The sequence below is a fragment of the Hyperoodon ampullatus genome (genome assembly GCF_949752795.1).
Source record: "Hyperoodon ampullatus genome assembly, chromosome: 7".
NCBI lineage: Eukaryota > Metazoa > Chordata > Mammalia > Artiodactyla > Ziphiidae > Hyperoodon > Hyperoodon ampullatus.
In genome coordinates this window covers 56025075-56042422 of record NC_136920.1, presented here as the reverse complement: position 1 = coordinate 56042422, position 17348 = coordinate 56025075, and the positions used below count along the sequence as shown (strand labels likewise).

General features: G+C 52.8%; 1 protein-coding gene across 1 annotated transcript; it reads left to right on the top strand.

The window, feature by feature from the left end:
* Positions 1–1672: 1672 nt before the first annotated feature.
* Positions 1673–2824, top strand: B3GNT6 (UDP-GlcNAc:betaGal beta-1,3-N-acetylglucosaminyltransferase 6; the record flags this gene model as incomplete). The annotated part of the gene is given in 5 exon segments (XM_079708680.1): positions 1673–2075; positions 2078–2145; positions 2148–2363; positions 2367–2516; positions 2519–2824. Coding segments are annotated over 5 exon segments (1143 nt in total).
* Positions 2825–17348: the final 14524 nt, after the last annotated feature.

Here is a 17348-nt window from a genome sequence, read left to right as displayed (position 1 = left end):
GAGGTCCATCTCAGCAGCGGAACAGTGTGAGAGAAAGCTCCAAGGTAGGAAGAGGTTGGCAGTCCAAAGCTGTGACTTGGCTGATCACCAGGGTAGGTGGATGACAATGAGAAGTTGAGGGAAAGAGCATGAGGAGTGGCGTGCAAATCTTCATTTTTCAAAGGTTTTTCCAGCTTCTGTAGAAGATGGTTCAGCTGAGAGCAAGGAAGTGTGTGGCGAAACCAAGCAGAAGGCTAGTTCATCTGAGCAGCAGATGCTAGCTTAGATTAGCCTGTTGATGGTGGGAATGGAAGGGGACAGACCGATGAGATATTTAGGAGTTAGAACTGACCAGGCTTTGGTGGGGGGGATGAGGGAAAGGAGGCAGTCAATCACAGTTTGGGGCTTGAACAACACGGTGAGGGTGGAACTCTGGGACAACTCTGGGGAGGAAGATGAGAGCTCAGGCTGCACCCAAGGTGGCTGTGGACCACCACATGGATATGGTAAATAACAGGCTTTTGGTTGGACATATGGCTCTGGAGTTTGGAGGTGCTAAAAGCGAAGGAAATCATCTTGCACAAAGATGAAAAGAGTGTCTAGGACGGAGTCCTGGAGAACTGACCCCCCCCCCACCGGCTCAACCATTAAAGACGTTAGAGAGGAAGAAATGAGCAAAGAAAACTGAGAGACATGGTTAAAGAGGGAGGAGGATAGCCAGGAGAGAGTGGCATCCCTGAAACAGAGAGCAGTGTGTTTCAAGAAGAGCAGGACCTGGTGTGGCTGAATTTAGCAGGGAATAACTACAGGAAAGGCTGTTGTGATCTGGGATTTGTCCTGAGGTGTCCTCATGAAGGCGGGGCTTGAGGTGCACCTGGGCAGGCCGGGGGGTTTAGATACACAGAGGAGAGGGCCTGACCTGGCATGTGTGGGAAACAAAATAACACCAACAGGTAGAAATAGAAGGAGGTGGGGCCAGAGGATGCCAAAGAGGGTAAAGAATTGGTGCCATTAATTGACTGGCCAGTTCGTGCTCATTTAATGCTCTCAACTACCCTGCAAAGTAAGAAGCTACCAACCCTTTGGTATAGAGGGGAACACTCAGCCCTAGAAATCTGAAATGACTTGTTCAAGACGATACATATAAGTGGTAATGACTGAATTTTAACCTGGGTCTGTCACCTCATCCTTCCCAAGGAGGCATGGGCATCTATTTCCCTTTCCTTCCCAAGGAGGAAAATAGATCAGGGAGGGTCAGGGCTCGACAGGGGTGGAGAGGAGGGAATAAGCATGGAGAGATTTGGACGCAGTATCAACAAGATGTGGAAAGTCTATGTAAGTTGAGGGTGGGGTAGAGAGGGCTTCCGGCTGGTACCACTCACTGAAGTGGAAAAAGCAGCATATGGATTCACGGGAAGACGGAGGCTTTGACTTTGACTTGAGTCCACCCGGCCTACCTGACATCCAGAGGAGATGTCAGGAGGCAACGAGATACACAGATCTGAAGGTCAGTACACTTCAGACTTGGGAGACGTGAAATGCTTCAGTTCTCGTTCCTTTATTTTATCTTCTTAACAACAGAGTTGAGAAGGAGCTGGTTCTCAGTTCTGGGAGAGACGTGACGGGGGAAGGGTGTCATTCCGCTGATTCAAAGACGACTCCCGGTTCACCTTTGACTCGGTTCCCCCCACAGATGGCTTTTCCCCGCCGCAGGGCCGTGAAACCCAAGACCCTGACCTGCCTTCTAGTGGGTTTGAGTTTCTTGGGCCTGCATCTGTGGTTCCTTGAAGCCAAGTCCCAGCAGGAGAGGATGTCGGATGGCTCCCCGCAGATTGCCCATGTGGCCCCTGTTGCCACGCCACCATCCAGCCCAGGGCCTCCGTGCTTGGCCAACGCCTCGGTGAACGCCACGGCCGACTTCGAGCGGCTGGCCACGTGCATCCAAGACTTTCTGCAGTACCTCCACTGCCGCCACTTCCCGCTGCTCTGGGATGCGCCGGCCAAGTGTGCGGGCAGCCGTGGGACCTCCCTACTGCTGGCCGTGAAGTCGTCGCCTGCCAACTACGGGCGTCAAGAGCTCATCCGCCGCATGTGGGGCAGGAGCGCAGCTACGGCGGGTGGTCGGGGCGCCGCCTCTACCGGCTGGGCACCGCCGCTCCCGAGGACACGCCGAGCGCGCTGAGCGGCTGGCGGCGGTGGTGGCGCTGGAGGCGCACGATCACAGCGGCGTGCTGCAGGGGGCCTCCGCGGACACCTTCCTCAACCTCACGCTCAAGCACGTGCACCTGATCCACTGGCTGGAGGCCCGCTGCCTGCACTCGCGCTTCCTGCTCAGCGGCGGCGACGACGTCTTAGTGCACACAGCCAACGTGCTCCGCTTCCTGTAGGCGCAGCCGCCCGACCGCCACCTCTTCACCGGGCAGCTCATGAGAGGCTCCGTGCCCATCCGCGACAGCGGGAGCAAGTACTTCGTGCCTCCGCAACTCTTTCCCGGACCCGCCTACCCAGTGTACTACAGCGGCTGCGGGCTTGCGGCTGCGGCTTCCGCCTGTCCGGCCGCACGATCCAGGCCCTGCGCCAAGCCGCCTGCCACACCCCGCTCTTCCCTATCGACGGCGCCTACATGGGCATGTGTCTGGAGCGCTCCGGCTTGGCGCCCAGCGGTCACGAGGGCATCCGGCCTTTCGGCGTGCAGCTGCCCGGCGCCCGGCAGCCCTCCTTCGACCCCTGCATGTACCGCGAGCTGCTGCTTGTGCACCGCTTCGCCCCCTACGATATGCTGCTCACGTGGAAGGTGCTGCGCGACCCCGGGCTGAGCTGTGGTGGGGGCCACAGGGTCTCCTGAGGCCGGGTGAGCTGCGCTGGGGGCGGGGATGAGCAGCCTCCGCACGTGATGCTTTTCGGGCTGAGCGCATCTTCCCTGCTCTGGATACCTTCTGTCCTACCCAGCGTGGTGCCCTTGAATCCTCGCTGCACTTTGGAATCACCTGGGTGAAGGGGATGGAAAATTCCTATATCCTGGCCTCATCTCCAAAGGTTCTGATTGTCTTGGGTGCCCCCAGACTTCTCGGTATTTCTTAAAGCTCCTCAGGCAATGGGAATGTGCAGCTGGGAATGTGCAGCTAGAAATGAAGCCCACTGCACGAGGGATGGACCCAGCTCCATCGCCCCCTTTGTGGGCCTTCCAGGACACCCACCTCGAGTCACTGCGGGCAATGGAGCAAGGGAGGGGTGAGGAGCCAGGATCAAATGTCGCCTGCAGGTGCAGGACACATGCGAGTTGTTACTTCGTCATTTCCTCCGCAAATGTGTGGAGCTGGACTGCCAGCCATCAGAGGTATTCCACTCCCCAGAAGTCAGTCTGAACCTGGGACCTAGAAAGCAACCCCCCCGCAGAGTCGGAGCTGAGGGTGTCTGGCAGCCTCCCTCCCACCTGGTTCTCCCCCACTACTCCCCAACCCCAATCCCTGTGAGGCCAAGACCCCCACTGTGCAAAGTGGAAACCGAGGCCCAGCCAGGGCAGTGACTAATCCAGGGCTGTGTGGTCACTGGCAGACAACACACCACGGGTCCCCTCCACACTCAACCTGACCACAGCTAATGGCCTGTTCGGGTCTGGCCCACGCACACCTGCCCTGCCAGCACTCACTCCCAGGGGACAGAGACAGGCTCCTTGCCGGGGTCTGGGCCTCAGGGTCAGTCGGCCTTGGGGAACCAAGCTGGGAGTTCAGTTCAGGGGTCAGTGTGGGGATGCCATGGGGGTCAGTCATGAGGAAACTAGGAAAGGCAGTGATTGGGGAATCTGGAGGACACTGTTGAGAAAGCCTGTGGAAGGTCAATGTAAGGGGCTATATTTGGGGGCTGGGGGGACCTGATCAGTAACCATGAAGGACAGTGATTAGGGAGTGTGCAGGGGCGACTGGGGTCTGTTGTGAACATCGAACAGCAGGCGGAGATTCAGTGACCAGACTCCGAGGGTCAGGCTGTGGTCCTGACCTCCAGGAGCTGCCAGTTGTTGGCAAAGTACAAAAATCAAGGAAACAGCTTAAGAGTGAGGCAGATATGTGTGCTGTCAAGGTCTCAACTATATAAGATGGACAAGAAGGACTGAGCTTCAAGGAGGAAAGCCTGGATGAGAAGCCAGAAGGCTGACCAGATGCCTCCCCTGCCCTCAGGTCCAGTCCTCCTTGCTGGCGGACTCCATCCAGCAGAACCATGTGCAGCGCCCTGCTTTGTCAGGCCTTCTCCTGCCCCTGCATCGTCGCACAGCTCTGATCCCTTTACTGGAAACATCCACCAACCACCACTGTCCATGTCTGTTGTATCAGTGAGGATGCCTGCAGGGGAGGCTGGCCACCAAACTCTGCTACCCGCTTCCTCCTGGGCACACACCTAGACTACACTTCCCAGACCCCCTTGCAGTGAGGCGTGGGCATGTGACCAGGCTGTTTTCATGGCTGTGTGTGGTTGTGATGAGGACCCCTCCTGAACCTGGGCCTCACCTGTGCTCACTTTCCCCTTCCCCCGGATTGGAACCCGGATGGGCCTGTGACCTTGCAGATGAGGACAACACCCCAGGCCTAGGCCTGGGTTTCTCAACCTTGACACTATTGCCATTTGGGGTAGGGCGGTTCCTGAGCATGAGAGAGCATTTAGCCGTATGCGTGTCATCTGCCCAGTAGATGCCAGAATCACACCCCGAGTCATGACAACCAAATATATCTCTAAACGTTGCCAAATGTACTCTGGTGAGCAAAGTCACCTGTGGTGGGAACCACTGGCCTAGAGGAAGGCAGGGAAACAAGAGGGCTTCCCAGTTCACTCCAGGGAGTGGGGCTGCCCATAGACTGACCTGGAATACTCAGCTCAAACTATTGAGAAGAACAAAGTAAGCCTTTATGTTTTTTGAGCCTCTGGGATTTTGTCAGCACTTTGTTAGGGCAGCCTTGCCTTATCCCGGGTAACCTAATGTGTCCTCTCTGATCCCTGTTTCCCCCCAACCAGACTGGCTGCTCCCAGAGGGAGGTACCATGTTTGAATCACATCGGGTGTTACCCCATGGAGGGAGGCCCTGGCATCTTGCAGGCTCACTCTTGGCTCTGGGAGGTGGAAAGAGCAGGAGGAAAAGGCACCATCCAAACACCCTTTCTGCAGTCCCGGCCATGGGTGCTCAGGAGCCTTGGCCACTTGTCCCTTGCTGGCCTTGCTTCTGAGCAGGGTCTGGCTCACAGTAAGTACTTCCTAAATGCTTTAGGGGTGAACAAATGAATGGATGTGCCCACTCATTTGTGCCCATCTGTCCGAGTGGCATGAACTGTATCCATCAGGAGAGTGTATTAGTTTCCTATTGCTGCTGTAACAAATTACCGCAGACTTTCTGGCTTAAAAACACAAACACAGTTATTATAGCCCTATGTATCAGAAGTCCAGAATGAGTCTTGCTGGGCTAAAAGTCAAGGTGTCAACAGGCCTGCATTCCTTCTGGAGGTTCTAGGGCAGAATTTATTCCCCTGCCTTTTCCAGCTTCTAGAGTGTGCCCACATTCCTTGGCTTGCGGGCTCCCTTCATCTTCAAAGCCAGCAGTCACATCATTCTGACCTCTGCTTCCACTGGTCCCATATCCTCTGACTCTTCTGCCTCCCCTTTCATTTATAAGGACTCTTTGATCACACTGGGTCTTCCTGGGTAATTCAGGATTATCTTCCTGGTTTTTTTTTTGTTTTTTTTTTTTCTGTACGTGGGCCTGTCACTGTTGTGGCCTCTCCCGTTGTGGAGCACAGGCTCCGGACGCGCAGGCTCAGCGGCCATGGCTCACGGGCCCAGCCGCTCCGTGGCATGTGGCATCTTCCCGGACCGGGGCACAAACCTGTGTCCCCTGCATCGGCAGGCGGACTCTCAACCACTGCGCCACCAGGGAAGCCCATCTTCCTGTTTTAAGGTCCACTGATCAGCAACCTTCATTCTATCTATAACCTTAATTCCCTTTTCCCATGTAACCTAACATGCATAGGTTTCAGGGATTAGGGCCTAGACATCTTTTGGGGGCCATTATTTCTTGTACGACGGTGTCCAATAAATATTGAATAAATGAACAATAATGAAATAATGAACAAAATTAATAAATTAACAGATGTGATTCCTTCACACAGACCTCCGTGATGTGAACTCATTCTGGACAGCTGAGTATCATTAACCCTGAATTCTCTTCCCACTTGCCATTTATCAAGTGCTTGTAACAGACAAAAAAACAAGAATGCTGAGGTGTCAGGAGAGGACACCTCTGTGTCCTTGGAAAAGTCTGAATTTTGTGCTGTGACAACTTCCTCCCATTTTCCTGACAGGCAGGTGGATTATCCCCACTTTATGGGTAAAGAGATTAAGATTCAGGAAACTCACAGCTCAGAAGAGTCAGAACGCCACATTTATAGGCCTACTTTGTTACTCTGGGTCCTGGTCAACCCATCTCTGAAGCTGGACTGTTCACTGTCACCAGGCCCAGCGAAGGCCCACGGCCCGCGCAGCTCTGGCACCCCCTGATGTTACCTGGTTCCCTTCCCCTCGCCTGGCTCATCGGGCTCTTTTGCGCCCCGCAGCCGCCAGGGGGCGCGCCCTGCATACAGTTTCCGCGCGGAGGCGGGCGGCTGGTCCTTGGGTCTGGGTAAATCTGGGCCCCAGGAGCCTGTGCTCCCAACTCCCTTCACCAGGTCGGCCTAGCTGACAAGAACCCCACGAGCAAGGAAAATGATAGGGCTGTCTCACTAACAAACACAGATGCAAAATCCTACACGAAACGCTAGTAGACAATGTGGCAATACATAAAAAGGATGTCAGAGCACCTAGATGGATTTATCCCAGAAATTTGAGGTGGGCTTAGCATTAGAAAAGGAATCAGAATACACGGATAAAAAAGGAATATCTGTCAATGTGGTACATCACATCAAGAGAAATATGAATATCTCAGACGTGGCGGGGGGGAGGGAATGTTTGATAAAATTCAACATCCGTTCGTGATTTAAAGAAAATCTTGGTAAAAGGTGAAAGCATTTCCTTTAAGAGTCAGAAAAGACTAGACGTGTCCATCATCACCACTGTTCAACACTGACCAAGGCTTGAGAGCACAGCAAGGCAAGATAAAGATTTAAAATGATAATGAGGGAATTCCCTGGCGGTCCAGTAGGTAGGACACCACACTTTCACTGCCGAGGGCATGGGTCGTCCAGGAACTAAGATTCCACAAGCCATGCAGGGCAGCCAAAAAATAAAAAATAAAAAAATAAAATGATAATGACTTGAAAATTATCAGAACTTCAGAGGCTTGCAACCCTATCAGATCCAATTTCCCCACAAAATTAATGCTATACTCCCTATCCTGAAGTGAAATTCTTAGAGAATATAATCTGTCCAAACATATATTTTCCAAAAATCAATATAATTCTTTTATTGTAATATAAAAGGTTAATAAAAGACAAATAAAATTGTATGAATTATGATGTGTAAATTCTTGGGCACAACAAAAAACTCCCTTACAAATTTTCAAATCTCCCCCCAGGGGGCAGTACACCTCATTGAGAACCATTAGCCTACTTAGAAAACCCACCAAAACACACACACAAATCCTACAGTTAATTAATTAAAATAATTTTTAAATGTACCAAGTCTTCCTGTACAAAATCAATGTACAAAAATCAATTTAGGGCTTCCCTGGTGGCGCAGTGGTTGAGAGTCCTCCTGCCGATGAAGGGGACACAGGTTCGTGCCCCGGTCCGGGAAGATCCCACATGCTGTGGAGCGGCTGGGCCCGTGAGCCATGGCCGCTGAGCCTGCGCGTCCGGAGCCTGTGCTCCGCAACGGGAGAGGCCACAACAGTGAGAGGCCGGCGTACCGCAAAAAAAAAAAAAAAAAAAAAAATCAATTTAACTTCTATATAGTAGTTACAAGCGATCAGGAAAAGTCATTTGTAAAAGTACCATTTCTAATAGAAATAAAAATGTACCTAGGACCGAATCTAAAAGCGATGCAATAAAAAAAGTTAATATATTTTTAAACATCTAAATTAATGTGTAGATATATCATGTTATAAAGCACCTCCAAGCCCCTGACTTCCTTGTATCCTCCCCCCATCCAGGGAACAGGGATTATCATCCCCATTGGGCAGATGTGGAGACTGAGGCCCAGGTAAGTAAATGACCGGGCCTCCTGCCTGCCATTCCTGGGCCCTGACCACTGCCCCAGGCACCGTGCCTGACGTCCACCACACCCAGAGTGGAAGGCTGCAGCTGCACAAGGCCAGAGGCCAGGTCTCTAGGCTCCAGAGAGAAGGAGGCAGACAGCAGTTTGCCACACACACACGCACGCACGCACGCGCGTGCACACACGCACACACAGCCATAACATTATTTGTGTCTTCAGCAAAGGAAAACCCCCTCAGCCCCACCCATCTCAGCGGCACTTGGGAGCAGGAGGCAGTAACCCTTCGAGGCAGGAGGGGAGGGTGGAGCTCAAAGGTAAGGCCCCACCTCAGTTTCCTCCCCCCCGATGCCATACCTATCCCCTCCCTCAAACCCAGAAGAAAAGAGCAAGTAATGATTCTGGGGAGACCAAGTCCGAGTCTGAAGGGCCCCGAGAGATGCCTTCCTGCCCCCAGCCCCAGTGGAAGGGAAAGCGGGCCAGAAAGGCGCAGTGGCTCCAGCGTCGCACAGTGAGGGCCCCAGGCCCGACCCCAGCTCGGAATGCAGCCCTGGGGAGCGGACGCTCTGGGGTTTGAACGATAACTACTTCGATTGTTTGTCTTCCTGGGCCCTGAGTGAAGCCCCTCCCGTCGCTGCCCAAGCAGAGTGAGGACTCCGCCCGTCAAGGCTGGGCTCTGAGCCGGAGCCTGAAGCCGGGAGAGCAGAACCACCGGCTTTGAAGGGGCCTCCCGGGCTGGCTGCCCGGGTTTCGCGGTGGGGGTGGGGAAGTGCCGATCTCTTAGCCTTGACTCAACGTCGTAACAGTTGTTAGAGCTGGCCTCTCTCCACCCTGGGACGGTCATTTCCAGAATGATTCTGTAGTGGTGACGACCCTCTCCTCCCCTCCAGCCTAGACTCAGCCTGGCCTTGGAGGAACAAACAGGCCCATTAACCTATTTTCCCAGCAGAAGAGCAGTCTTTCCGGAAGGTTAGTTCTCATACTCCCAAGAACACAGAAATGACGTTTTTAAAATGTCTTTTGTTTTTTTCTTTCTTTACTCCTGGTCTCAAGAGTTTGGAGCTATAGAAAAGAGATTGGATTTGTATTCTAGAAAGTTCAGTTGGCTGTGGGAGAAGGGATCTGAGGGGCAGAAGGGGTCCTGGGGAGAGTGAGGTGATTGTTTATTTGTTTATTTTATTTTTGGCTGCATTGGGTCTTCGTTACTGCGTGTGGGCGTTCTCTGGTTGCAGCGAGCGGGGGCTACTCTTCGTTGCGGCGCGGGCTTCTCTTGTTGCGGAGCACAGGCTCTAGCTGCGCAGGCTTCAGTAGTTGTGGCGTGCAGGCTCTAGAGTGCAGGCTCAGTAGTTGTGGCGCACGGGCTTAGTTGCTCCGCGGCATGTGGGATCTTCCTGGACCAGGGCTTGAACGCGTGTCCCCTGCATTGACAGGTGGATTCTTAACCACTGCGCCACCAGGGAAGCCTGCCACCCGTTTTTAATTAGAGAAGCTTTTATTATTTTATGTCTGCTAAAGCTGTTTCCTCCTCATAGTATTACTTTTTCAGCATTCCCATTCTTGCATGTTTATCTTTCCATATGGACTTTGCATCTCGTCTATCTTCGTAAGAGAGCTTGCTGGTTTTTTTATTGGGATTGTATTGAACTTACAAATTAACTTAGGGAGAACTAACATCTTTATAATGTTGAGTCATAAAATCCAAGAACAGGGGATATCTTTCCATTTGTTCTTAGTTGGTGTCTTTCAAGAATGTTTTAAAATTTTCCTCAGGTAGGTTTTATGCATTTCTCATTAAATTTGTTCCTAAGCACTTAATCTTTTTTTGTTTTTATTATGAAAAGGGTTTTCTCTACCCTTATGACCTTTGTTTATTATTTGTATATATAAAGGCCGTTGAATTTTGTATTTTAATTTTGAATCCTGCTACTTCACTGAACTCTTTCACTATTTGAGTTAGTTTTATCATTGGTTCTCTGAGGTTTTTTTTTTCAGGTATAACATTATATCATCTGCAAATATAGTTTTTTTTTCTTTACTCAATCTTAGGCCTTAAGTTGATTTATTTTGTTAAATTGCATTGGCTAATACCTCTAGTACGATGTGGAATAGTGGTGTAGATAGTGGCTATTCTTGCCTTGTTTCTGATCTTAGTGGAAGTGATTCCAGTGTTTCTTGATTAAATAAGATGTCGGCTTTAGGACTACATTTTATTGTGTTGAGAACGTATCCCTCACTTCCTGTTTCATTGAATGTTTTTATTGTGAATCGGTGTTGAATTTTGTTAAAGGCTTTCTTGGCATCTGTAGAAAAAAATCATGGTTTTCCCCTTAGGTTCGTTAATATGGTGCATACTTGTTATGGGTTGAATTGTGTCCCCCCAAAGATGTTGAAGTCTAACTTCCAGTGCCTCATAATGTAAATTTGGAAATAGAGTCTTTACAGAGGTGATCAAATTAAAATGAGGTCATTAGGTGGACCCTAATCCAATATGACTGGTGTCCTTATAAACAGGGGAAGTTTGGACACAGAGATAGACAGACACACAGGGAGAACACATGTGAACATGAAGGCATAGATCATGGTGTTGTGTCTACAAGCCAAGGAGTGCCAAAGATTGTCAGCAAACCACCTGAAGCTAGGAGAAAGGCACGGAGCAGATTGTCCCTCACAGCCCTTAGAAGGACCCAACCCTGATGACACATTGATCTTGGACTTCTAGCCTCCAGATCTGTGAGACAATAAGTTTGTGTTTAAGCTGCCCAGTTTGTGGTACTTTCTTATGGCAGCCCTAGCACACTAATGCTATTAATGGATTTCCTATTATTAAACCAACTTTGTATTCCTGAATAAATCCCACTTGGTTTTGGCTGGTTCTTAATAATATCCAGGATACTAACAAAATATAAGCAGTGTTTCAGGGTAGCATGGAATTAAGAGCAACTCAAAGTTCATTTTGTCCTTCATATCCCTATTTTCCATGGTGTGTGCTCTCCCCTGGAGTTCAGTGTGACTCTCCCATTTCCTAAACTCTCAGAATACCATTAGTTCTGCATGTCCTGAAAAGTTCTGTATGTTCAACTCCACTCCTCTCCCTGCGATCCCGTCCCCTTGGCTAGATGGGTGTGGGGGAACTTGAATGGTTACTTGAATATTTTACCCCAAGACACCAGGTGTTAGGAGCCTTCATGTTGAGCCATTTCCCATGCCAAGGGGCTTCCTTTAGGGTTCTCAAACAGTAGCTAGACAATTAGATCTGTTGGGATTTTTTAAAGAAATTATTATTATAAGGATTTCACTTGGGAAACTCGTTACATACAGGAGCAGTGAAGATAGGAGTTTGCTGGTCTGTAGCAAAGAAGATTCTCTCCAGGGCTCTGGTGGGGTGGAGGCTATGGAGTCCTGCAGAGCTAGGAAGAGGGAACTAGGTCACAGCTCTGGGTGACAGAGACTCTCCCAAGACAAGTAGAAAGGGCTGCCCTGTGAGGAAATGAGCTCCCAGTTACAGGGGGATGCAGCAGAGGTTGGACAGCCAGTCAAGAAGCCATCAGAGGTGGCCTTTCCCTGGGGGAGAGAAGAGGAGGAGGGGGATAGAGGAGGAGGAAGAGGGGAAGGGCATGAGTGGAGTCAGACAGGGTAGGGAGGATCCCAGTTCTGCCATTTCCTGATTGTGTGACCGGGGCATCTCCTGAGGCTCAGTTCTATCATCTGTAAAATGGGGCTAATGAGGGCTCCTGCCAAGGGTGGTTGTGAGAATTACATGGGAAAAGCACCTGCACAGCAGGCCCTGTGATGGCACCATTCGGTGAATCAGTTTATAGCAACTGACCAGCAGGGACCTGGGGCCAGAGCATCATCAGAGCCCTGCCCCTTCCCCCAATTTTTTGGGAGACCAAGCTCTTCCTGGCTTGTCTGGAAGCCTCTCCATCTCAACTCCCAACAAGAGCAGGGCCAATGCCTCCCCCATTCCACCAGGCTGGGTGCCCTGGACAGGTCACTGTCCCTCTCTAGGTCTCTTTTCTCATCTGTCAGAGAAGGTGGGAGCTGCCAGAGATGGGCTCTGAGGTGGGCCCTTCCAGTTCTAATATCCTAGGATGGCTGGGCTTCTAACCAGCCATGTGTACATGTCTCTGCTCTTGGGACCCAGTGTCTTCAGAAAATGAGGGGGTTGGTCTAGATTAAAATAACATCGAGGGCACTTACTTCGAGTCAGGGCCCACTCTAGGGGTTTTACATGGCTCAGTCCATTTAATGCCCACAACAACATCATGGAGTGGGTGCTACTATAATAATTTTATAGGTGAGGTGACTGGGGCACAGAGAGTTTGGGTCACTTGTCCAAGGTCACACAGCTAATATAAGCCCAGGCAGTGAGTCCAGTGTACGTTCTTGCAACCACCACGAAACACTCCTCTTGTGGCTCCAACAGTCTGAAATACAAAAGGGGGGCTGATTAGTCAGAGTGACTTAGAGTTACACTGGGAACACTGGAAGGAGAGATGAGTGGGTCTGAGCTTCTCCATCTGCGAAGTGGGCTGACACAGGCCTCGGATGAGCATAACAAACACGTCTGCCCTGCCGTCCCAGAGCCGCTACTGTGTGCTAGGGCTGGTCACTCACAAACCTTCTCAGTCTTATTTGGGAAATATGCCCCTCCTGCTGTCGCCCCATCACAGCATATTGAGTAAATAAATACTCAATACGGGCCTGGAGCTTGCTTTCCCCATCTGACAAGGGCCCTCCTTGTGACTCCTGGGGTCTGGGTCCCGCTCCTCCATCCAGAATCTTGGGGATGGATATGGACATGGAGATAGGGAAGAGATGGGCGCTCGCCTCTTCGAGTCCTTCTTTTCCCAGCCCCCTGCCTCGGTGCCGACCTAGGCTGGGCTCTGGGGAACTCCCGGAGATGCTGGGAGGGAGGGACCGGAGAACGCGGGCCCGAGCAAGCCGAGACGGTCACAGACGAGACGGCTGGGCCGCTCAGGCCCCCAAATCCTCGCCTACTCTCCAGCGGGAACTCTGCAGCCACCTTCCTGCCCGTTCACCTCACAGCTCGGCGCCAGTTCGCATGCGCTGCAATCCTGGCCCTCCCGCCCGGCTGGAAACCACGCCTCTGTCCCCCAGTGGGCGGAGGCCGCAGGGCGGGCGAGGCCGCCCGGGAGTCCTAGCTCGGGCCCCGCCCCAGGCCAGCTCCAGCTGATCTCCGGCCGGAGCCGGAGGCAGCTGAGAGGGCCGGTCCAGCTTCCGCTCCAGTGCCAGCGCCGAGCCCCGCATCCCCGAGTCCGCTGGACCCGCGGCGGCGCGGCAGGTAGGAGGCGCTGCGCAGAGGGAGGCGTGTGCGAGCGCGCGTGTGTTCATGTGTGTATTTCGGAGGGGTGTGTGTGTGTGCGTGTGTGTGTTATGGGTGCAGCGAGGGCCAGCGCGTGCCCTGTGAGCACGAATCGGTGGGTGTGGGGTTGCACATCCTGCAGCCGGGGAGGAAGGAGGTGAGCGCTGGCTTTGAGGCCCGGGGCGGGGCGGGGACCTGCAGGATCCGCCCCGGCCCCGGGGGTTCGTTCCCCCCCAACCCCCGCTCGAGGCTAGGGGCCTCTTCCCACTGCACGCTAGTGTCCGGAGCTGGTTTCATGGTGCTTACGCGCCGGGGTTTACCTCCCGGGGCTTGACCGGCTCTTGCCCTCCTCTTCCTCACAATTCCCCTTTCGTGTCCCTTCCCAGGCCTCCACCCATTCAATTCCACAACCCCTCCCAGGTACCTCCCCATCCTCTGTCCCTCGGCTTGGGAAAGGGGACAAGGCCACAATCGATTCCCTTCCTCACCATCTTCCCAGGTTGAATAGGGGCCTTTTTCCTGGGCTGCTGGGCTTGGGTGTGTGTGTGAGGGGGCCAGGGAGGAAGGGAGAGCTGGGGGAGAATGGATCTTGGGCTGCTCTGATCCTGCCACCACCTTTCAGAGTTGGGAGTCTGAGGAGACCCACCTGGGTTCCAGAGGTGAAGCAGGACAGATCGTTAACAGGTGCCAAGTTCTCACCAGGCTTCATTTCCTGTGGTGGGATTCAGCCCCAGACCCCACAGGGTGGAATAGAGTGAGGCACAGAGGGTGAAGTGACCTACTCTCTCTCTCAGGCCTGCTGAACCAGAATTTGCACCTGGGTTGCCCTGGCTCTCAAACCAGTATCCTCTCCCTACACCAGCATTGAAGAGAGAAGTGCCCAGGGCAGTTATTTGTAGGATTCTGGGGAGGGAGAAATCTGGGCAGACTTCCTGGAAGAGAGGGTGTTTGAGTGTGGGGCTCAGCCTACCCTATGAGTGTGAGGCCTCCTGAAGGAACTACTGTATTCTGCTGCAAGAATTGAAAGCCTCCCACCCAGGGTCTTTGGGCCTAGCCTTTGCTGCAGTCCCCAGAGTCCTGGGGTGAGGGTGGGGAGGCCTGGCTGCTTTCCCAGGCTGAGGGCGGGGCAGACTGGGCCCAGCTGTTGCTGCTTCAGGCCAGAGCTGGGAGCCTGGACGTCGATGTGCTTAGGTGGGGTCATTGCCCTGAGGATCCTCTCTTCTGACTGACGAGGCAGATGGGTCAAACCGAGAAGCCCCTGCCCAGAGTTGCACCCAGTGCTGGGAGCCAGTCCCTGCCCAGGAGCTGGGGACGGTTTCACTGCAAAGGATATATCGGTGCTGGGTGCTGAAGGATGAAAAGTTCACCAAGCAGAAAAGAAAGGGCAGGGCACTGCAGGCCCAAGGAGTAGATGGGTAAAGGCCTGGAAGCATGTAACTGAATGATAGCCCATGGGGAGGGGCATTAAATCATCAGATGTGCATCCCAGAAATGTCATCTTTGGCTCTGTGGTGGGTGAGTTGCTAGGGAGGCCCGAGCAGGGAGGGGCCCCTTCCTCTTTCCCCTCGCCTCTCCCCTCCCCAGCTCCCCACCCAGGGCTAGGCTTGGCACCTGAGGAGGGCATCTGATAGGGCTTCCCAGAGCCTGCACAGGAGGGGGTGGTGGAGCATGGGGAAGGGTGGGTAGGGGAGCCCTATCTGAGATGGAGCCACCACTGGGGGTGGAGCAGGTTTGGGGGAAGTCGATGAAGTGTGAGAGGCCTGTGGGCTTTTGGGGATGACATCCAGGCCACTGCTCCCAGGCCAGTCTCTGGCTGCTTCTGCCCCGGCCTTCCCTGTGGGCTCTCAGGACAGCCCTGAAGCCCTGATCCCTGAACAAGTGGCCCTCCCGGAGCCCCCAGTGGCCACAGGGAAGCCTGTCTCCGTGACCTCTCCTACCTGCAGGGCCTGTCATTGTGTCACGCCTCCTCCTCGCTGAGCCTGGCTCTGCACGTGACCTTGAGGCAGGGAACTTCCCCTGTGAGTCTCAGTTTCCTCATATGCAAAATGGGGGTAAATGCTGCCTCATCATAGGGATTTAGGGGTTGATGATGAAGTTAAATCACGTCACTAAAAGTGCTTTACGAAGTACATGGTGTCTGGTAGTCATTATAACTAATAGTACCTAACAATCAGCATCACTGAATCCCTTCTTCCCTGGGGGAGGGACAACCCAGAGGAAGGAGGGGCCGACTTTGGGAGAGAAGAATGAAAGGAAACAGGGTCTCTCCCATTGAAGTGGAAGCCCCTCTTGGCTTCAGTGGTTGAGAGCTGTGGCCTTCTCAGCCCTCCCGTGGCGGGGCTCACTATCTGGGGCCTGGCAGGTGAGAAGTCTGTCTGCTGCCGGTCTTCTCACCTCACCCCTGCCTTTCTCTGCCCTAGGGTCCTCAAGTGCTTTGAGTGCCTTTAGAACCCCCTCCCCCCCACCCCTCTAGCCCCTCCAGAGACCTTTTCTGCCCCTTCATGCCTTGTCCTTTCTGCTCAAAACATTCCTTGGCTGGCAGTGGTCCTCCCTGGCCTCGCCTTGAGCGCCCCAGACTCTACAGCTTCTCCTCCTCCCTGGGTTGATGGTGATGCCCTGGGATTGCCTCACTTTAGTTCAGGCCGAGCTGCTGACTTCACTTTGGCCTCAGGCCTTGCCTTTCCCTGCTCACTAATGGCAAAATGGGCCAAGTCCCTTTGGGGTTCTAGTCCAGGTTTTTTTAGGAAGCCAAGCCTTCAGGCTTGGACATAGGAAGTTGCGAAATGTGAACATTTGCTGGCCTGTAATGGCCTGAGTTATTGCTCCCCGTCCTAATTGTTCAGGGATGTGTTTCTAGGGGTCTCAGCTTTCCCAGGACTAGGGGTATGAGGGTGCCACTGGCTGAGGCAATGGTGGCTTGTGGGTGTGGACTGTGGTTTTCTGCCACAGTGGTGCATGTGGTCAGCTGTGAGACAGGGGACTGGTGGCCGGACTAGACCAAGCCCATTCATTGGTACCCAGCTGGCCAGCACTTTCAGGGTACGCCCAGGATGGCCTCAGGATCTTGAAGCCCGGGGGACAAAAGGCAGAGAGCCTGCTGGCCTGATCTGCCTGCCCCTGCCCAGCCAGCCCTTGCCCCATTGCCCACTGCTGGGTAACTTCTGCCAGTCAGGGTGAGGTGGTAGGACTCAACTGGTGTGTTACTAATAATATAGTAACTAAGACACTGAAGTTTGGGGTGACTTTGTTTTCCACTGGAGCAGTTCAAGGAGTAACAACTTCATCCTCACTCACCCACTTCCTTGAGCAGGAGAGAGGTGTGAGACGACATACTTACCCACAGGAATGATACTAATGGTATTCATTTTGTTTCGCTGCTGTAATAAATTAACACTAATTTAGTGGCTTAAAACAACACAGATTTATTCTCTTACTGTTTTGGAGGTCAAAAGTCTGAAAAGAGTCTTATGAGCTAAAATTAAGGTGTCAGGCTGGTTGCTTCTGGAGGCTCCAGGGGCGCCTCTGTTCCTTGTGGCTGTCGGCGTTCCTCATGACCTCATCACCCCATTCTCTCATTGCCTTTTCCTCTTTTGGAGTCAAATCTCCCTTTGTCCCCCTCTTGAGGACACCTGTGATTACATCCAGGGCCCACCCGGATAATCCAGGATAATCTTTCCATCTCAAGATCCTTAATCACATCTGCAAAGTCTTTTTTGCCATATAAGGTAACATTCTCAGGTTCCACGGATTGGGATGTTGACATTTTTGGGGGGCAGTTATCCAGCCTACCACAGGAGCCAACTGCAGTGTCATTGCAGGCGCCATTCTCAGAGATCCCCCTCCTGGGTGCCTGCAA